At 39.0% G+C, this 21,384-nt stretch overlaps 1 protein-coding gene across 4 annotated transcripts in view; it reads left to right on the forward strand.

Moving 5' to 3' along the window:
- Positions 1–264: 264 nt before the first annotated feature.
- Positions 265–21,384, forward strand: part of shroom4 (shroom family member 4) — a 111,355-nt gene continuing 90,235 nt past the window's right edge. The window contains exon 1 of one of the 4 annotated variants that reach the window (XM_085395718.1): positions 265–533. In XM_085395718.1, the coding sequence (XP_085251844.1) occupies positions 411–533 (123 nt within the window). In that variant the 5' untranslated portion in view covers positions 265–410. Of the gene's footprint in view, positions 534–2,026; positions 2,212–2,744; positions 2,973–4,434; positions 4,539–21,384 lie in introns of those variants that run through there. The other 3 variants (XM_085395726.1, XM_085395734.1, XM_085395744.1) reach the window with 3 other exon arrangements.

Genomic DNA, 21,384 nt, shown 5'->3' on the forward strand with positions numbered 1-21,384 from the left:
ATAAAAATAAAAGCTAATGTAATGTGAAATTTTCGCGTTAAAAGCTAAGTATATGAGGTGGTATTACCAAAAGATGATTATGATACGTTATAACACAAATCTACCTTTATAAAATTCGACTAGAAGTCACTTTGTGGTCAAGTTAAACATTTTAACCGGAAGTAGAAAGCGACATTTCACTGTAATTGTTGCTAACTTTGAGCCCCGCGTGAAAACTTTCTGCCCTCCCCCTTTTGCACTCCCTCCCTCCGTCCTTCTTCCTCAGCCAATCCATCCGTTCCTCGTTGATGTTACAGCGGTGATGGAGAAGCAGAGTTACCGCCACCGGCGCCGCTAACCTCAGTAACAACACAGACAGCAGGACGAAGAAAACGAGAGGGATAACGGATACACGGAGCGGAAGGAGAAGGATGGAAACCGTGGAGCAGCTCGTCTCCTTCCACCACATTCAGGTCCAGTTGAGCGGGGGCGCGCCTTGGGGGTTCACGTTGAAAGGAGGGCTAGAGCACGGGGAGCCGCTCATCATCACCAAAGTGAGTGACCATAACAACTGACAGCGTATATACGTGTGTTTGTGTGTGAAAACTCCCTGTTTGGACGGGCTGAAAGTATGTGTAAAGTCGCTTATGCTGCACTGTGTTAAATGCACGTTGCGTTCTGTAAAGTTTTCTGCACAGATTTAGACCCTTGGCTTGTTACTCGTATGCCACTGCACTCTCATTGGATGTAGGAATTGGATTTCATAAGGATGTGGCTGTTGCAACAGGCCTGACCCAACAGAGCAGCGGTTGTGGTGGTTATTGTCGCAGGTCTGTGTAGCTGCTCCCCGGGTTGCTGGTTTGAACCTTCCACTGAAGTGATTGTGCACAGCTTAGTTTAAAGTCCTGCTCTTTTTGTGAAGGAAAAAAAACATGTGATTCTCCAAGGCTAAAGCAGATATCCGGTGCAGGTTGATGTTTCTCAGCTGTCACTGTCTTTGATTCCCCCCCCCACCCCAACACACACACACACAATGTAATGCCACTGTGCTTTCAAACCTGGAGGTTAAAGGTTCCTGCCTGGGGGGATCCTGGATGAAAGGAGACTGTTCATCTTCTTGTTACATCATTTAATGTGAGGTAAAGACGCCCAAGTGTTGACAGACGTCATACTTTAGATGACTTGGTCTGGGCCATAAATAATCCAGCGTGAGGCTGTTTGTGGGATGTAGGAATCCTTGTAAATGAAATCCTGTGATTCTCTGTGCTCATTGCATGTTCCTCACATGGTTTCTAAGATGCTTTTACTTGAGTTTGCACTGGTGCGGTGTGATGTTGTGTCTGCACAGATTCAAGAAGGCATCTAAAAGTATTTGGTTGCGTTCCTGCATCCACAACTTGTGATATAGCCTCAGCCTAAATCACAATACTTTAAGGAAGTTTGTTACAATGATATTTATGAGGATATTTGTATGTTTTTGCAAACAAACAAAATAAAGGGCATTTTATCTTTTTTAATTTATTGCCTCGCCTGCAGCAGCAGTATGATATACTATTCTATATTGTACATATATTTATTAGTTTCAGATGTAGCCATTCTTGTATTTTGCTTGTTTACGTTATTGTATTTTGCACAACTCTGTTGCTTGTGAAGCTCGCACACAAGAATTTCACTCACATGTGCTGTACCAATGTACCTGCACATGTGATGTGACAATAAAAGTGATTTGATTTGATTTGATACAGTGACCCATCTAACCATCCATCCATCCAAAGTCAGATCGCAGTAGCAGCAGGGTATTCCAGACATCCTTCTACCCAACTAAACTTTCCAGTTGCTCCTGGCAGATCCTAAAACGTTCCCAGGCCTGACAAGCGATATATAATATCTCCAGTGGGTCTACCTCAGGATCTCCTCCCAGTTGGGTGTCGCCAGAAAAAAGAAAACCTCTAAAAAGGAGGCATCCTAACCAGCTGGCTCCTTTTTGACACGCCCTCTGGACATCTCTAAGGCTTAGCCCAGCCACCCTATGTGGAGGAAACTTTTCTGCGTTACTCTCTTGGTCAATACTCAGACTTCATGATCCTTGGTTGGGGTTGGAACGAAGACGGCCTTTTGGCTCAGCTCTCTTACTGCTGCGGCAGTCCGCTATGATGTCTGGTTTACTGCTGACACTGCGACAATCCACCGGTCCACCTTCCCATCCCAAGATGTAGAAAGCTACTCTGTAAGGTTTGTGCACTGAAAGCTAATCAGCTAAGGTTTAATCCATTTGCTTATTCTTAGGCACAGAACAACAGTTGCCTTTTTCCCCCCCAAAGCACGTGTCCCCTCTGAAGACTCTTAATGCACTACAGAATCTATTACTTTGTGCTGTCAAGTAAGATGAACGAAAATGTGTAATAAATGGTGGCGGGCTGCATCATCGCCGAGAAACGCCACCTATCTGAAAGAGATGTTCAGCAAGCTAAAGACAGCAGTTTTACCTTCAGGCTTTCAGAAGCTGATGTGACCTCATGCTGCGAGATCAAGTCGCTCGGTGGGGGCAAGGTTTCCTCCCAGCCTCTCGTCTCACAGTTTGATGCCACGGGTGGTGAGCCGGTAGAACCGAGGAGGGAGTCTTTGAATTACTACAAGCAGTTATTGCTGTGTGTTCTGCTGGGGGTGGTCCGTGCATAAGTAGGACATGCAACCTCTGCTCCCAGTGCCTCTCGTGCTCTCTCTCTCGGTCTCTTTCCCACTCTGTTGAGAAGTCACAGCAGCAGCAGTGGTAGTGGTGTAAATGTTGGCTGGTGTGCGTCTAGATTGACCACAGTGGGGGAATGGAAAACCTGGCTCAGTCATCTGGAAACACAGTAACATAGCCCCTGGGAAAATGTGACTGAGACCGCTAAAGGAGATAAAAATCAAAGCTGGGCTCTGTGGCTGTTTTGTGTCCGGTGGCGAGCTGACACTCGCACACAGATGGATACACAATAAAATCAGCTCGGAAGGTGAGTGACGGACAGGGAAGTGTGGTGCTGAAATGTGTTTGGGATGTTTAATGATTAAGTGTTAAGTCCTTGAAGGAAAGGGGAGAAGGACAGGCAGAGCGAAGGTGAAGCTGAGGTGTGTGAAAGGCGTGAGTGTGGAATGTGTTTTAGGGTCAGGGAGGGCATGCACACAGAGCGTTACGGTGTCTGTGTGGACCACAGATTTAGAGGGATGAGCACTGTGTGAGCCTGTGACTTTCTTTATCTTATCTATTCGCTGTCTACAGATTTCTGTTTTACAAAATAATCTTAAGTCAAGGTCCCATTCCAGCTTACTAAGATTGATAACAGCCTGTGTTGTGATTGTGCCTCAGTACGAAGCAGCAGGTTACAGGCTGATAAATGAAGCCAATGCCTAAAGACAAAAACTGCAATTCTTCCAGTGGCCACTTGAGGCTGCTTTGAAAAGTGTATAAATCGCCATAGACTCCCATGTTAAAATGGAGCAGAGATAAGTAGATTTACAGCGTCACGTGAAAACTGGTTTGATCTTTATTGCTAGTTTCTTCCTTTGGAAGAACTCTGAAGGGGTGATTTGTTCCTTTTGTTAACGCCACTTAGATTTTGTTGAGGCTTAAACGTTATTGATCACCTTCGCTGAACTCAACGTCGCTGTGGCATTTTAATGAAATTACATTGTTGATACATTGATGACATGGTGCAACTCTGGCAATCTGTTGCACACTTTAGAGTCACACCAACCAGATCCTGAAGCAGGTGGAGAGCTGGGACTCGTGCTGCACAGAGCTAAATGCTGGCTCAGTGACGTGTGAAGCGGGCGTCTTATCTGTACAATCAGAGGCTCACTGGAGGAGAACAAGAGTTCAGTTGTAGTAGTCAGCTACAGTCCAGCATGGTGGAGTTGGAGTTCGTCTTTGGGTTGAGGAACTTGGTGGAGAGGCGGCTGATCACTGTTTTGATATATGTTGTCAAAAAGCGAAGCATGGGTGCACCTTCTTTCAGTTTGCTTGCTTTTATGCTGAATGCTGTTGCCCCCACTATCCTTGGGTTCCCAAGGCGCTCCCAGATCGGATGAGATAGGTAATCCCTCGGGTGTGTGTCGGTTACAACAGTATACCTCTATTTAACAAGCAGTTAATGAAAAACGAGTGAGGCAACAATAGGTCATTAAAGCGTTGTTTGTTTCAGTCAGATCTTCTTACAGGCTTCTCACATTTAAAAAGTTTCCTTTTCTCAGGATTTATGCCTGAAAAGTTTTAATGTGGATACAAGTGTCATTCAGCAGCGTGTCTTTATGGAACAGCCTGGTGCCCTTTTCACAGTGTCTGTGTTTTGAAGAATGTGTGTGTGCTGCAGGAGGGGGAGGGTTGGCTTCTCCAGTCTGAGACAGCAGAGGGATGTAAGCCATTTGGTCAACATTTCACCAGGAGCATAACTAATTACTACTCTCTGTGGGTGTGTGTCTGTGTGTGTGTGAGTGTGTGTGTGTGTGTGTGTGTGTGTCGATTTCCCAGACTGGAATACTATGGTATCCTTTCAGCCAGTGATCAGCTGTGTGATGACACGGTGAGTTTGAGGTTTTGTTTAAAGTTGGTCGGTCACTCGTTGGCTTTGCTGCTCGCTCAGCCGTTCAGCGACTTGGTCTTTGAGCCTCTTACCAGTGCTTTTCAGTCAGTCGGTCAATCGAGACGTAAACATGCTTTGGTGAAAATAGAGGTGAGGAAAAATGAGTCACGGTGCATCTGGGAAAGCCTAAAGGCGAGTCAAAAGCACTTTATTAGTTTGTTTCTACATCTTCATGTGTTTAATTGGGGCCAGGGCACTGATGGTGATGGTTTCTGGTTATGTTGGTAAGTAAATCAGATTTTTGAGAGCCTATAGCTCAATAAAGGCTTGCATGTTTTGATTTGGATGACATCCAAAGAAGACCTGTTTGTCTCTCTATCTGGAATCAAACTTGCAACCTTTTGCTTGTCAAGTGAATGTGTAAACACCTAGGCTATTGCTATAGCTCAATGAAGTAGAGGGAAATGGTGAAATTAAATAAAATCTCAATAAGTGATAAAATGCCATGTAAAAAGCTCAACATACTCCAGTAAGGAGTGAAAATAGGAACAAAGTAAATAGAGGTATTTTAGTTTGAAGCTGGAAAACGTCCTCCATGTGGTAGGTGAGCTTAGAGCAGGGCGATATGGCCAAAAATATTTATCACGATATATATTTGAAAATTTGCGATAACGATATAACCGACGATATAATTGATGCGAGACAAAATACAACTCCACAACATTACTAGCGCAAAAAGACAACCTTCCATTTATTTTCACTTAAACAAGAAGCTGGTTTTTATGTACATTAAAGCTTTATAAAAATGTAACAGTGCAAATGCAAATTCCTTGCTGAAAGTTTAACCAAAAGGCATTTACAGTAGAAATGGGCTGACATATCCTGAGCATAACCATGTATAATATCCACTGAAGTTAAAAAGAGGTGCTTTGCAACATTAAACTGCAGTGTGCAGTACGCATTTTTCGGACCATAAGGTGCACAGGATTATAAGGCACATTAAGCGAAACAAAGCAGTCAGATAAATCAAACTTTATTAAACTCATTCTTCTTGCTTCCTCCACTTCTGTACCATTGATTCATTAATGTTGAATTCTCTGGCAGCTGCTCTATTCCCATGTTGTTGCAGTCTATTAATGACTAACCTCATATTGTGGATGGATTATCTCAGTTGTTCTCCTGACTGAAGTTTGGTCCGTTTACAGCATCCTGCCATGCGATTGCATTTGTCTCTAACCATGAAGAACCTTCACGTTAACTTTTATAAGTGGAAAAGTGTTAGTGTTCGTCCTCCAGCTTCACTGTTTATGTTATGCTAACATAGCTGTGTCGCTAGCGATCACGTAGCACATCATTATATACCAGCTAGCCCAACTTCAGTAACCCTACAAACGTCAATGCTGTTTAGTTTCCTGTCTTCATTTATGTTGGAAGTGATAGCAGAGCTGCACGTTTGATTTTTTTCAGAAATCTCTCCGTCAGAACATGCTATATCATGCTTAGGTAACTAGCGAAACTAGCGAGCTAACTTCCGCTAGCTTCCTGCTAACTTCTAACTCCGTTAAATGTAATAACTTTTGTTTTCATGGATGCCTGGAAGTTAAACTTTATAGTTACACCTGGTAAAGCAGCAATGCTGATCGTTTTATTAAAGATGAAAGAATTTAGACAGTTTTTAACTCTAAGTGATGCTGCAGTGTTGTTTGACCTGAAGCATACGGAGTTTAGGACCCAGATTACTCCCAGATTTAAGAGCATCTTAGTCCGACAAATATGACAATAACAACGGCCGCTTGCATGTTCTGCAAAAAAATGTGCTTTGTCGTGTATCTGACGGACAAACACCAAACCAGTTCCACATCACTGAAGTTGCACCATTTTTACAAACCAATTCTGGTTCATCTGTTTCACTCAACAATCGGCCATGTGCGTATGAAAACAAAGGCACTGCGCATGCGCGTTTTACTCCCATTCTATCGCGATATTTCATTTTCCTATCGTTGCCTAACATTATACCGGTATTACCGTGAACGGTATAATATGGCCCAGCCCTAGGTGAGCTGAATCGGTGTGCCAGAGAGGAAGGGAAAACAAAAACTTGAACGGTTAAAAGCCTTTTCACCACCTCATTATTTTAATCTTTCCACTCGACTTTTAAAATAAATACAAAGCCCATGAAGAAGTCTTAAATTAGCACCTGTTGGCTGCGGACATGATTTAACTTGGCGCGCTTCAATGGTGCACAGAAGAGAGAGTTCAAGAAGGCCCGCCAAGTCTTCGACAAACACACTGGTTATCCATTAAAACGACGTATTTCTGACAATAAAAATCCAACATCAGACACTTTTTCAAACTTTCTAACATGTTGACAGAGCGTCGGTTTAATGCCAAGCTTCGTTTTTCAGGTATTTTTAAATATTGTTTTTCAAACAAACCACACGTCATAGTTTCCTGAGAAATGTAATAATAAAATTCAGTTAGCGGAGATTAAACTGAATAAAAATGCACAGAACGCAGTCAAAGAAGCATGAATTTTATTGTACGAGTGATAGAAACTCCTACTTACAGTCACACAGGTGTGTTTTAGGGTGACGTCTCATTAAAAGCCCTACTGGTTGTCAGACCCGTATGTTGTGTGACATTTGTTATGTCCTTTGTAGTTTTGGAAGACTAAGTGATGAGTTCCTTTCATTTTTGTGTTTGACAGAGCAGCTGCCGCGGCGCTGTCAGCTCGCTTTCATGTGTGGTTTTATGATCTACTGCGAGCTCTCTGCTGTTTCTGTCTCTGTGCCTCCTCAACAGGTTTTTTTAGGCTGCTCTGCGGTGGCTGACCGTGAGACGACGCTCCAACGGGATCGTTGCACATCTAAAAGAAATCCATCTTTGGCTTTAAAGATCTTGCTTTGGTCACAGTTTGAGGGGCGGTTTTAAGTTATAGTGGCTAATTGAGTCTTTTTGCATACAGCACGGTAATTGGTCATGCTCAGAATTAAATTTAATGGCTCATGTTTTCAACTCTGCTGAGATTTTTAGATGGATACCAGTTGCCCACTTTACTGCTGTGCTTTAGATTGTTTTTCCCACCGAAGCTCTTGCACACCCGACATGTTTGCTATCTAAAAGATCTCAGACTGCATTGTGCAATTTAGCATTTTTACAGAATGCCTCCAAATGTTGACCTTATATCAGGTGCTCCATTGCAGACTGTGTAAGTCAGGAGGGGCCAAATACAGCCAGACCAGTGAAACTCTCCTTTCTGTCAGTGCAAAGAAGATTAACTACACATTTAATGCCTGAGAAATCTGAATGTTACAAAAGGAAGGGTAACAGTTCATCTGTTTTTCTGTGTGATAAAGAAATCTTGCTGGAGAAATAAATCTCTCAGCACGACTCTTTGAGCTTAAATTTTAAGAAACTTGTTTTCTTTGTACAGAAAAATGTTTGTACTGTCTTTCTGAAATTTGACTCTTTTCTTTGAAAAAAACTTCTATAAAAACAGAAATTTCTATAGTAGATAGTGAAGAAACATGAACTTTACCATTATTTAATACTACTATTACTACTAACTAGCTGCTATTTAATTGTGTGGATGCTTTAAGCATCCACACTATTGAGTTCCTGTTTCTCTTTATTCTTTATTGTGTGGATGCTTTAAGCATCCACACTATTGAGTTCCTGTTTCTCTTTATTCTTTATACTTTATTCTAGTTGCTTCCGTACACTTTTCGCCGTTTAACTACTTCCACAATTTTTGTGCTATTTTCACCGTTCAAACTTTAAACTATTCAGCTATTTTTGCTAATTCCTGCTACGATTTTTGCTATTTTTAACTATTATACTTTTTAAAATATTAAGCTTTTTTCCTTTAATTTGTCCCATTGAAATGAATGGGAAACTTCTGCAATTCTGCTAAATTTTGCCTGTTTTTGAAACTTAACTACTTCCTCATATTTTCACCTAGAACAACCATTCAAATTTTAAAATGTTCACAAATTATTTGGCTATTCAGGTATGATTCAGCTTTTTCAAATCTTTTACTGTTTTACTTTTATGCCTCTTAAAGTTTTGAGTTGCAAAATTGTGATTTTTCACAAAATACATGTGTTGTTATGGTTGCTATGCTCTTGGCTTCCAGTGTGCCACTGAAGGTTTTGCAATTTTCACTTCATGTCCGAACAACTTCCTGCTACTTGCTCAATTTTCACTCAACTTCCACAAATTATACATCAAAACGTAGGTATTTTTGCTGGCTTTCAGAAAATGTCACCATCATTGTTGTGGGATTTATAGAATTTTTGCAAATCTCCTCAGACTAACACAAGGTCAGAAAACTCTCCATATAAAGTGAATGGAGAGCTTGTTCAAAATCACCGCTGGATTTCTGTAATGAGAGGCATATTCGAATCGTCATATCTCCTTAACGAAGCAAAGTTAAGACATGAGGCTTGTCCCCGAATATCTTCAGACACCCCTGACGCTCACAATTCAAGAATTTCTTTCTCACCTATTACCGTTCTGAAATGAGTTGGACTTGTTTGAGGGTAGGAAATTTGTCCTTCGCTCAGATTTCTTCAGATTTCAAACTGTGGAAATGAACCACTTTTTTCTCTCATCATAACTTTTTGTTGGATTTCCACAGAGACCTGAAAATTTCCATGATTGTTCACCAAAGCCTGCTGTCTCTTACGGTGAAAGAATGATATCGATACTCCAAATAGATTTCGAGTTAGAAAGCGTTGTTTGAGGGCAAGTCAAGGCAGTTTTTGCTTCGCTCTACTCAGTTATGGTGCATTACAAGTCAAATATCTTTAATAATTCATATTTTAATGATAAATTGTAAACACTGGAAGATTCCCCCATCTCTTCTGAACAAAACGGTGTAAGAATGACCGCTCTAGCCCCTACGGTTTGGAAATTATGGTCATTTGTTTGAGGGGAGTCCTCACTATGAGAAATAGGCTGCAATAATCCTGTGCCTCTCTGTGCTGCGTGTGTAAAAAGAGGCACATGTTTTGGCGGGAAAAAGTACACAGGCTCTCTGATTGGTGGATTCAAATTCAGCAGCTCCCAGGCTGACCTAGAAACTTACTTCTCTCTCCCTGTGCATTTTTTTGCTGATTTTTTCATTTAACAAGTATATTTGAGGGACCCTCAGCATGTTCAGCATTTTTTCAGCTGTCCATTTTGCTTTTCCAATTTTTCTGTTTAACTTATTACTATTGTGCTAAATAATACTATTTCTGCTATTTTATAAGATTTGTGCCTAATATAGTATTTCTGCTAAATTACAATATTTCTGCTTTTTATACTATTTGTGCTAAAACATAGTATTTCTACTAAATGTAGTATTTATGCTTAATCATACTATTTCTGCTTTTTATGGGATTTGTGCCTAATATAGTATTTCTGCTTTTTATAGGATTTTTGCTCAAACATAGTATTTCTACTAAATGTAGTGTTTATGCTTAATCATCCTATTTCTGCTTTTTATAGGATTTGTGCTTAATATAGTATTTCTGCTAAATTATAGTATTTCTGCTTTTTATAGTATTTGTGCTAAAACATAGTATTTCTACTAAATGTAGTATTTATGCTTAATCATAGTATTTCTATATATTTCTGCCAGGTCCCCAGGCAGCCAATCCTCTGTGAGGACTGAGAAATTCAAATTTTCAAATCAGGGCCTGCACGGCTTCCCAGCCAATCATATATGTGTCCTGAGGCATTCAAATTTGCATATTGGGGCCTTCATGGCTTCTAAGCCAGCCAATCATATCTGAGGGCTGAGGAATTCAAATCCACAAATCAGGGCCTGCACGGCTTCCCAGCCAGCCAATCATATATGTGGTCTCAGGCATTCATATTTGCATATTGGGGAATTCGTGGCTTCTAAGTCAACAAGTCATCCATGTCATATATCTCTAAAAATTCACATTTTAATGATAAATTGTTAACACTGGAAGATTCCCCCATCTCTTCTGAACAAAACAGTGTAAGAATGACCGCTCTAGCCCCTACGGTTAGGAAATTATGGTCATTTGTTTGAGGGGAGTCCTCACTATGAGAAATAGGCTGCAATAATCCTGTGCCTCTCTGTGCTGCTGCGTGTGTAAAAAGATGCACCTGTTTTGGCGGGAAAACGTAAACAGCCACTCTGATTGGTGGATTTAAATTCGGCAGCTCTCTCCCTGTGTGTGTGTGTGTGTGTGTGTGTGTGTGTGTGTGTGTGTGTGTGTGTGTGTGTGTGTGTGTGTGTGTGTGGGTGTGTGTGTGTGTGTTTAGTGGGAGAGAGAGGACCCTGCCCTTATTTGGCAGCATGTCATTGTAGGATTTAAATTGAATATAGTTAGACTGGTTGACTGGATTAGAGCCTGTGTTTGTGTGTCCCTCTGTGCATTTGTGTTTCAATATGCCTCCATATTTGTAATTTTGTAAGTTATTACTATTCTGCTAAATCATAGTATTTCTGGTACTTTTCGGTACTTGTGCTAAATACAGTATTTCTGCTAAATCATACTATTTCTGCTTTTCATAAGATTTGTGCCTAATATAGTATTTCTGCTAAATTATAGTATTTATTATTTTTATAGGATTTGTGCCAAACATAGTATTTCTGCTAAATTATAGTATTTCTGCTTTTTATACTATTTGTGCCTAATATAGTATTTCTGCTTTTTATAGGATTTGTGCCTGATATAGTATTTCTGCTTTTTATAGGATTTGTACCTAATATAGTATTTCTGCTTTTTATAGGATTTGTGCTTAATATAGTATTTCTGCTAAATTATAGTATTTCTGCTTTTTATAGTATTTGTGCTAAAACATAGTATTTCTACTAAATGTAGTATTTATGCTTAATCATAGTATTTCTATATATATATATCTGCCAGGTCCCCAGGCAGCCAATCCTCTGTGAGGACTGAGAAATTCAAATTTTCAAATCAGGGCCTGCACAGTTTCCCAGCCAATCAAATAAGTGTCCTGAGGCATTCAAATTTGCATATTGGGGCCTTCGTGGCTTCTAAGCCAGCCAATCATATCTGAGGGCTGAGGAATTCAAATCCACAAATCAGGGCCTGCACGGCTTCCCAGCCAGCCAATCACATATGTGGTCTCAGGCATTCAAATTTGCATATTGGGGAATTCGTGGCTTCTAAGTCAACAAGTCATCCATGTCATATATCTCTAAAAATTCATATTTTAATATTAAATTGTCAACACTTGAAGATTCCCCCATCTCTTCTGAACAAAACGGTGTAAGAATGACCGTTCTAGCCCCTACGGTTAGGAAATTACGGTCATTTGTTTGAGGGGAGTCGTCACTATGAGAAATAGACTGCAAAAATCCTGTGTCTCTCTGTGCTGCTGCGTGTGTAAACAGATGCACCTGTTTTGGCGGGAAAACATAAACAGCCTCTCTGATTGGTGGATTCAAATTCAGCAGCTCCCAGGCTGACCTAGAAACTTACTTCTCTCTCCCTGTGTGTGTGTGTGTGTGTGTGTGTGTGTGTGTGTGTGTGTGTGTGTGTGTGTGTGACAGAGAGAGAGAGAGAGAAAGGCTTTTAATGGGATGATCTCATTCTAAGATTTAAATTCAATATATTTAGACTGGTTGACTGAATTGGATCTTGTGTGTGGGTCTCTCTGTGCATGTGTGTTTCCTCATGTGTACATATTTGTGATTGTGTGGCTGTAATAAATTTTTTTGCAGATTTTTGTCATTTAACAAGTATATTTGAGGGACCCTCAGCATGTTCAGCATTTTTTCAGCTGTCCATTTTGCTTTTCCAATTTTTCTGTTTAACTTATTACTATTGTGCTAAATCATACTGTTTCTGCTATTTTATAAGATTTGTGCTTAATATACTATTTCTGCTTTTATAGGATTTGTGCTTAATATAGTATTTCTGCTAAATGTAGTATTTATGCTTAATCATACTATTTCTGCTTTTCATAGTATTTGTGCTTAATATAGTATTTCTGCTAAATTTAGTATTTCTGATTAATTATAGTTTTTCTACTAAATCATAGTACAGTATTTCTGCTTTTTATGGGATTTGTGCTAAAACAAAGTATTTCTACTAAATGTAGTATTTGTGCTTAATCATACCATTTCTGCTTTTTATAGGATTTGTGCTTAATATAGTATTTCTGCTAAATTTAGTATTTCTGATTAATTATAGTGTTTCTACTAAATCATAGTACAGTATTTCTGCTATTTTATAAGATTTGTGCCAAATACCGTATTTCTGCCAAATATAGTATTTCTGATTAATTATAGTTTTTTCTACCAAATCATAGTACAGTATTTCTGCTTTTTATAGGGTTTGTGCTTAATATAGTATTTCTGCTAAATTATAGTATTTCTGCTTTTTATAGTATTTGTGCTAAATTATAGTATTTCTGCCAAATTATAATATTTGTGCTAAAACACAGTCTTAATTTAAAATTACAATATTCATAGTTCATCACAGTGTCTCTGGTAAATCACAATATTTCTGCTCTGTTGTACTATTTTTCTAAATCATAGTGTTTCTGTAATGTTTAAGTATTTTTGGCTAAATATATTCTTTCTGTTATCTTATACTATTTCTCCTAAATTCTTGTATTTTTGAGAAGTTATCATGTTTCTGGTAAGTTACAATATTTCTGCTAAATTCTGCTATGCTATTGTATTTCTGCCAAGTATTATGTTTCCTCTAAGATATTGCAGTTCTGCTAAGTTATTCCATTTTAGCAAACTTCTTTTGCTTCTGCAAAGTTTTTACAATTTCTGCAACTTTTCAGCTTTTTCAGCTACTTTTTGCATACAGCTTCAGCTTTAAGCATCCACACTGCATTTTCGCAGGAAATGCAAATTTTTCTAGTTATTATTATTATTCTAGTTGCTTCCGTACACTTTTCGCCGTTAAACTACTTCCACAATTTTCAGCCGATTTTCACCGTTCAAATTTTAAACTATTCAGTTATTTTTGCTAATTCCTGCTACGATTTTTGCTATTTTTAACTATTATACTTTTTAAAATATTAAGCTTTTTTCCTTTAATTTGTCCCATTGAAATGAATGGGAAACTTCAGCAATTCTGCTAAAATTTGCTTGTTTTTGAAACTTAACTACTTCCTCATATTTTCACCTAGAACAACCATTCAAACTTTAAAATGTTCACAAATTATTGGGCTATTCAGGTATGATTCAGCTTTTTCAAATGTTTTACTGTTTTACTTTTATGCCTCTTAAAGTTTTGAGTTGCAAAATTGTGATTTTTCACAAAATACATGTGTTGTTATGGTTGCTATGCTCTTGGCTTCCAGTGTGCCACTGAAGGTTTTGCAATTTTCACTTCATGTCCGAACAACTTCCTGCTACTTGCTCAATTTTCACTCAACTTCCACAAATTATACATCAAAACGTAGGTATTTTTGCTGGCTTTCAGAAAATGTCACCATCATTGTTGTGGGATTTATAGAATTTTTGCAAATCTCCTCAGACTAACACAAGGTCAGAAAACTCTCCATATAAAGTGAATGGAGAGCTTGTTCAAAATCACCGCTGGATTTCTGTAATGAGAGGCATATTCGAATCGTCATATCTCCTTAACGAAGCAAAGTTAAGACATGAGGCTTGTCCCCGAATATCTTCAGACACCCCTGACGCTCACAATTCAAGAATTTCTTTCTCACCTATTACCGTTCTGAAATGAGTTGGACTTGTTTGAGGGTAGGAAATTCGTCCTTCGCTCAGATTTCTTCAGATTTCAAACTGTGGAAATGAACCACTTTTTTCTCTCGTCATAACTTTTTGTTGGATTTCCACAGAGACCTGAAAATTTCCATGATTGTTCACCAAAGCCTGCTGTCTCTTACGGTGAAAGAATGATATCGATACTCCAAATAGATTTCGAGTTAGAAAGCGTTGTTTGAGGGCAAGTCAAGGCAGTTTTTGCTTCGCTCTACTCAGTTATGGTGCATTAGAAGTCAAATATCTTTAATAATTCATATTTTAATGATAAATTGTAAACACTGGAAGATTCCCCCATCTCTTCTGAACAAAACGGTGTAAGAATGACCGCTCTAGCCCCTACGGTTTGGAAATTATGGTCATTTGTTTGAGGGGAGTCCTCACTATGAGAAATAGGCTGCAATAATCCTGTGCCTCTCTGTGCTGCGTGTGTAAAAAGAGGCACATGTTTTGGCGGGAAAAAGTACACAGGCTCTCTGATTGGTGGATTCAAATTCAGCAGCTCCCAGGCTGACCTAGAAACTTACTTCTCTCTCCCTGTGCATTTTTTTGCTGATTTTTTTCATTTAACAAGTATATTTGAGGGACCCTCAGCATGTTCAGCATTTTTTCAGCTGTCCATTTTGCTTTTCCAATTTTTCTGTTTAACTTATTACTATTGTGCTAAATAATACTATTTCTGCTATTTTATAAGATTTGTGCCTAATATAGTATTTCTGCTAAATTACAGTATTTCTGCTTTTTATACTATTTGTGCTAAAACATAGTATTTCTACTAAATGTAGTATTTATGCTTAATCATACTATTTCTGCTTTTTATAGGATTTTTGCTCAAACATAGTATTTCTACTAAATGTAGTGTTTATGCTTAATCATCCTATTTCTGCTTTTTATAGGATTTGTGCTTAATATAGTATTTCTGCTAAATTATAGTATTTCTGCTTTTTATAGTATTTGTGCTAAAACATAGTATTTCTACTAAATGTAGTATTTATGCTTAATCATAGTATTTCTATATATTTCTGCCAGGTCCCCAGGCAGCCAATCCTCTGTGAGGACTGAGAAATTCAAATTTTCAAATCAGGGCCTGCACGGCTTCCCAGCCAATCATATATGTGTCCTGAGGCATTCAAATTTGCATATTGGGGCCTTCATGGCTTCTAAGCCAGCCAATCATATCTGAGGGCTGAGGAATTCAAATCCACAAATCAGGGCCTGCACAGCTTCCCAGCCAGCCAATCATGTATGTGGGCTCCAGGTATTCAAATTTGCATATTGGGGAATTCGTGGCTTCTAAGTCAACAAGTCATCCATGTCATATATCTCTAAAAATTCATATTTTAATGATAAATTGTCAACACTTGAAGATTCCCCCATCTCTTCTGAACAAAACGGTGTAAGAATGACCGCTCTAGCCCCTATGGTTAGGAAATTATGGTCATTTGTTTGAGGGGAATCCTCACTATGTGAAATAAACTGAAAGAAGCAGGTCTATGTCTCTGTGCTGCGTGTGTAAAAAGATGCACCTGTTTTGGCGGGAAAACGTAAACAGCCTCTCTGATTGGTGGATTCAAATTCAGCAGCTCCCAGGCTGACCTAGAAACTTAGTCCTCTCTCCCTGTGTGTGTGTGTGTGTGTGTGTGTGTGTGTGTGTGTGTGTGTGTGTGTGTGTGTGTGTGTGTGTTTAGTGGGAGAGAGAGGACCCTGCCCTTATTTGACAGCATGTCATTGTAGGATTTAAATTGAACATAGTTAGACTGGTTGACTGGATTAGAGCCTGTGTTTGTGTGTCCCTCTGTGCATTTGTGTTTCAATAAGTTTTTACTATTCTGCTAAATCATAGTATTTCTGGTACTTTTCGGTACTTGTGCTAAATACAGTATTTCTGCTAAATCATACTATTTCTGCTTTTCATAGGATTTATGCCTAATATAGTATTTCTGCTAAATTATAGTATTTCTGCTTTTTATAGGATTTGTGCCTAACATAGTATTTCTGCTAAATTATAGTATTTCTGCTTTTTATAGGATTTGTGCTTAACATAGTATTTCTGCTAAATTATAGTATTTCTGCTTTTTATACTATTTGTTCTAAATTATAGTATTTCTGCTTTTTATAGGATTTGTGCTTAATATAGTATTTCTGCTAAATTATAGTTTTTCTGCTTTTTATAATATTTGTGCTAAAACATAGTATTTCTACTAAATGTAGTATTTATGCTTAATAATAGTATTTCTATATATTTCTGCCAGGTCCCCAGGCAGCCAATCCTCTGTGAGGACTGAGACATTCAAATTTTCAAATCAGGGCCTGCACAGTTTCCCAGCCAATCAAATAAGTGTCCTGAGGCATTCAAATTTGCATATTGGGGCCTTCGTGGCTTCTAAGCCAGCCAATCATATCTGAGGGCTGAGGAATTCAAATCCACAAATCAGGGCCTGCACGGCTTCCCAGCCAGCCAATCACATATGTGGTCTCAGGCATTCAAATTTGCATATTGGGGAATTCGTGGCTTCTAAGTCAACAAGTCATCCATGTCATATATCTCTAAAAATTCATATTTTAATATTAAATTGTCAACACTTGAAGATTCCCCCATCTCTTCTGAACAAAACGGTGTAAGAATGACCGTTCTAGCCCCTACGGTTAGGAAATTACGGTCATTTGTTTGAGGGGAGTCGTCACTATGAGAAATAGACTGCAAAAATCCTGTGTCTCTCTCTGTGCTGCTGCGTGTGTAAACAGATGCACCTGTTTTGGTGGGGAAAAGTGCACAGCCTCTCTGATTGGTGGATTCAAATTCACCAGCTCCCAGGCTGACCTAGAAACTTACTTCTCTCTCCCTGTGTGTGTGTGTGTGTGTGTGTGTGTGTGTGTGTGTGACAGAGAGAGAGAGAAAGGCTTTTAATGGGATGATCTCATTCTAAGATTTAAATTCAATATATTTAGACTGGTTGACTGAATTGGATCTTGTGTGTGGGTCTCTCTGTGCATGTGTGTTTCCTCATGTGTACATATTTGTGATTGTGTGGCTGTAATAAATTTTTTTGCAGATTTTTGTCATTTAACAAGTATATTTGAGGGACCCTCAGCATGTTCAGCATTTTTTCAGCTGTCCATTTTGCTTTTCCAATTTTTCTGTTTAACTTATTACTATTGTGCTAAATCATACTATTTCTGCTATTTTATAAGATTTGTGCTTAATATACTATTTCTGCTTTTATAGGATTTGTGCTTAATATAGTATTTCTGCTAAATGTAGTATTTATGCTTAATCATACTATTTCTGCTTTTCATAGTATTTGTGCTTAATATAGTATTTCTGCTAAATTTAGTATTTCTGATTAATTATAGTTTTTCTACTAAATCATAGTACAGTATTTCTGCTTTTTATGGGATTTGTGCTAAAACAAAGTATTTCTACTAAATGTAGTATTTGTGCTTAATCATACCATTTCTGCTTTTTATAGGATTTGTGCTTAATATAGTATTTCTGCTAAATTATAGTATTTCTGCCAAATTATAATATTTGTGCTAAAACATAGTCTCAATTTAAAATTACAATATTCATAGTTCATCACAGTTTCTCTGGTAAATCACAATATTTCTGCTCTGTTGTACTATTTTTCTAAATCATAGTGTTTCTGTAATGTTTAAGTATTTTTGGCTAAATATATTCTTTCTGTTATCTTATACTATTTCTCCTAAATTCTTGTATTTTTGAGAAGTTATCATGTTTCTGGTAAGTTACAATATTTCTGCTAAATTCTGCTATGCTATTTCTGCCAAGTATTATGTTTCCTCTAAGATATTGCAGTTCTGCTAAGTTATTCCATTTTAGCAAACTTCTTTTGCTTTTGCAAAGTTTTTACAATTTCTGCAACTTTTCAGCTTTTTCAGCTACTTTTTGCATACAGCTTCAGCTTTAAGCATCCACACTGCATTTTCGCAGGAAATGCAAATTTTTCTAGTTACTTTGGTGTTTACTTCATGAGGAGGATGTTTCAGTTAATTTATAAAGCAAAAAAAGAGCAAAAATTTCAAAAATTCATTGTTTACTGCCTATCATATACAAATATTTGCTATTTTTTTGAATTCATAGCGTAATCTGCTTAATGTTTTGACCGTTTTTCAGACAAATTTGTCTTAATGAGTCAAACCAGACTGGTTGCAGTTTAAAAAACAAACTCTGCTCATTCAGGTTGAATTTCTTGATAATAAATGGAAGCTTTCTTTTAGCCAACTCAGGGGGGGGAAAGGCCTTCAGTTCCTCCAAAAAAACTGAGGGTGTCTTTTACTCAGATGTACAATAGTTGTACCTTTTAATAATAGAATTTGGTCATTATAAAGAACACCTGAAGACCGGATTCAGATCATAGACTAAAAGCTGCTTTCAGCTGCTCCCTTATTCACAAGGGGTCACCACAGTGGGTAGCTCTGCATATTTGATTTGGCAGTGAGTTTTATCCCGGATGCCCTTCCTCACGCAACCCCAAAGGGATTTGTGTCTCCTCCCGAGATCGAACCAAGCTGTGGTCAAAAGAGCAGACATGATGCTTTTCTGTCTCCTGCTGTCGATACGCTTGGTGTAACGCTAGTTTGGAAACTTTTACTGGAACATAATGTGTTGTCACCAAGGCCATTAACATTATTTCACTTCATCTGTCTCTGGTTAGTTCCACACGTGACGTATGCGTGAGGACAAGTAACAGGAGGTGCACTGAGACTGAGAGAAGGAGAATCTAGCCTGAATATAAACACAGTAACAGCAGGACGCAGCAGCGGAGATGCAGGGACAAATAAATACACCGTGTGCCAAATTATTATGCAAATTGTGTTGAAGTGTCATAAAGATTAAATAAGTTGTTTTTCAATTAAACCCATGGATGGAATTGTGTCTCGGGACTCTTTGTATCACTGAAAACAATCTCGGACACCTGTGATCATTAGTTGCCAGGTCAGCCCAATTAAAGGAAAAACTACTAAAGAAGGATGTTCCACATTATTAAGCAGACCAGCATTTTCAAGCAACATAGGAAGGGAAAAAGGATCTCTCTGCTGCTGAAAAGAGTGAAATAGTTGAATGCCTTGGACACGTAATGAAAACCTTCGATATTTCACGAAAATTTAAGCATGATCACCATAATGTTAAGAGATCTGTGGCTGAGCCAGAGCACACATGGGTTCGTGCGGATAAAGACACAATGAGGAAGGTTTCTGCCAGACAAATACATCAGATTAAGAGAGCAGCTGCTAAAAGGCCATTACAAAGCAGCAAACACATATTTGAAGCTGCTGGTGCCTCTGGAGCCCTGCGAACATCAAGGTCGGTTGTTTGTGACACCGCCCTCTGGTAGCACTTAACAGCTACAACATGTAGATAATGGTCTACAAAACTGTGTGTAGACCAGGTGTCCCCAATCCCAGTCCACGAGGGCCGGTGTCCCTGCAGGTTTTAGGTGTCCTTGATCCAACACAGCTGATTTAAATGGATAAATTACCTTCGCAACATGTCTTGAACTTCTCCAGAGGCCTGGTAATGAACTAATCATGTGATTCAGGTGTGTTGACCCAGGGTGAGATCTAAAACCTGCAGGGACACCGGCCCTCGTGGACTGGGATTGGGGACACCTGGTGTAGACTCGGCAAAGCATAAACGCACAGCCAGGTTTGAGCCATTACAAGTGCTGATTGGAGTGACCCTCCAGCTCCCAGTGGACAAAGATAAAAAAGGACTTGAAGTTGTTGCTTACGCTACGAGAGACTTGTGACTGACATCACTGAAATTGAGGACCTTCAAAGCAACAACCTAACCAGGTTAATTTTGGGAAAACACTAAATAGGAAGGACCTGAGTGAACAGATTAGCAGTTACAAGTCAATAGCCTTGTCCAAATATATTTTACAAGATACAGTTGGTCCCAAATACCTTCGTCGACAAGCCCTCAAAGCACTTAAGCACCATCAGGGTCCATCTCACCCTGTCTTCCTCTGTCACACCAACCCTCTGCATGTCCTTCTTCACTACATCCATAAGTTTCTCCGTGGTCTTCCTCTTTTTCACCTGCCTGGCAGCTTCATCTTCAACACCCTTTGTCAAAAATATCCACTGACACTTCCTAATTTTGTCTCCAAACTGCTCGACCTGAGCTCTCTCTCTTACATGCTCATTACTGCAAAAAACCCGAAAAATTGTAGAAATAGTTTGAAGGAAACACTCTCGATTAAAATTTTAAGAACAAATCATGTGAATAAGCAGCTGGCGTAATACATGACCACAGTCTATCACTTGAGGGTGAAGCACGCCAAAACAAAGAGTAATAATTCAAATTGCATGTTCAGATTGGTCTGGTGTTCCTTCAGTTGTCAGCCTAGGAAAAGAGTTAAGAGCCTGTACTGTTCTGGGAGCTGTACTCTTGCTTGTTTACGGTCCATTTTCATTGTGGTCCAGGTGTTGCATAAAGCTGGGTCTCCATTCCCATCACCATCTCCAGTCTCCTCTCACTCAGCCGGCAAACTCTCGGCCAATCTCCCAGGCCGCGCAACCACCGAAACCAGCAGCGCTGCACTGACCGGCAGCAGGAGGTAGCTTTGGTGCTGTGTTTTCCAACGGCTGAACTCTGACCGAGCTGTTTTTAAGTTGGGCTCCCTCAGAGTAAAATTATGCAGAGCTTTGTGGAGTCTTCACAAACCCAGCGAAGACCATGATATGACTCCTGCAGTGGAGAAAATTTCATTGGGTGTTTCTTTATTTTTATCTGATTATCACCCTACTGTCTGGTCATGAACTCGTGCCTGTTTTTGCACTAATGCCTCACATTTTTGTGGATCTGGATGACTTTTGAAGTTAATCAGGAGTAATTAACAAAGTTTGGCATTAGCACGGTAGTGTACTTAATCTACTATTTTCACAACAGTTGAGATCATAAGGAAATCTGGGAAGCACTTAACTGATCCAGGATCTAGATTTAATGGCTTTATCACAGGATAAATAAGGATATAAACTGGTAAAACTCCTTTAAATGATCAGTTTTGTCTGCTTAAAATTGTTAATCTAGTGCAGTTGAAGCAGAGCAGGTAATGGCACATTGTTGCAGGGTTTTTGGCA

The sequence above is a fragment of the Rhamphochromis longiceps genome, linkage group LG3 (assembly GCF_057381845.1).
Source record: "Rhamphochromis longiceps isolate RC_006_pf linkage group LG3, R_longiceps_female_GT1.1, whole genome shotgun sequence".
In the NCBI taxonomy this organism is placed as follows: Eukaryota; Metazoa; Chordata; class Actinopteri; order Cichliformes; family Cichlidae; genus Rhamphochromis; species Rhamphochromis longiceps.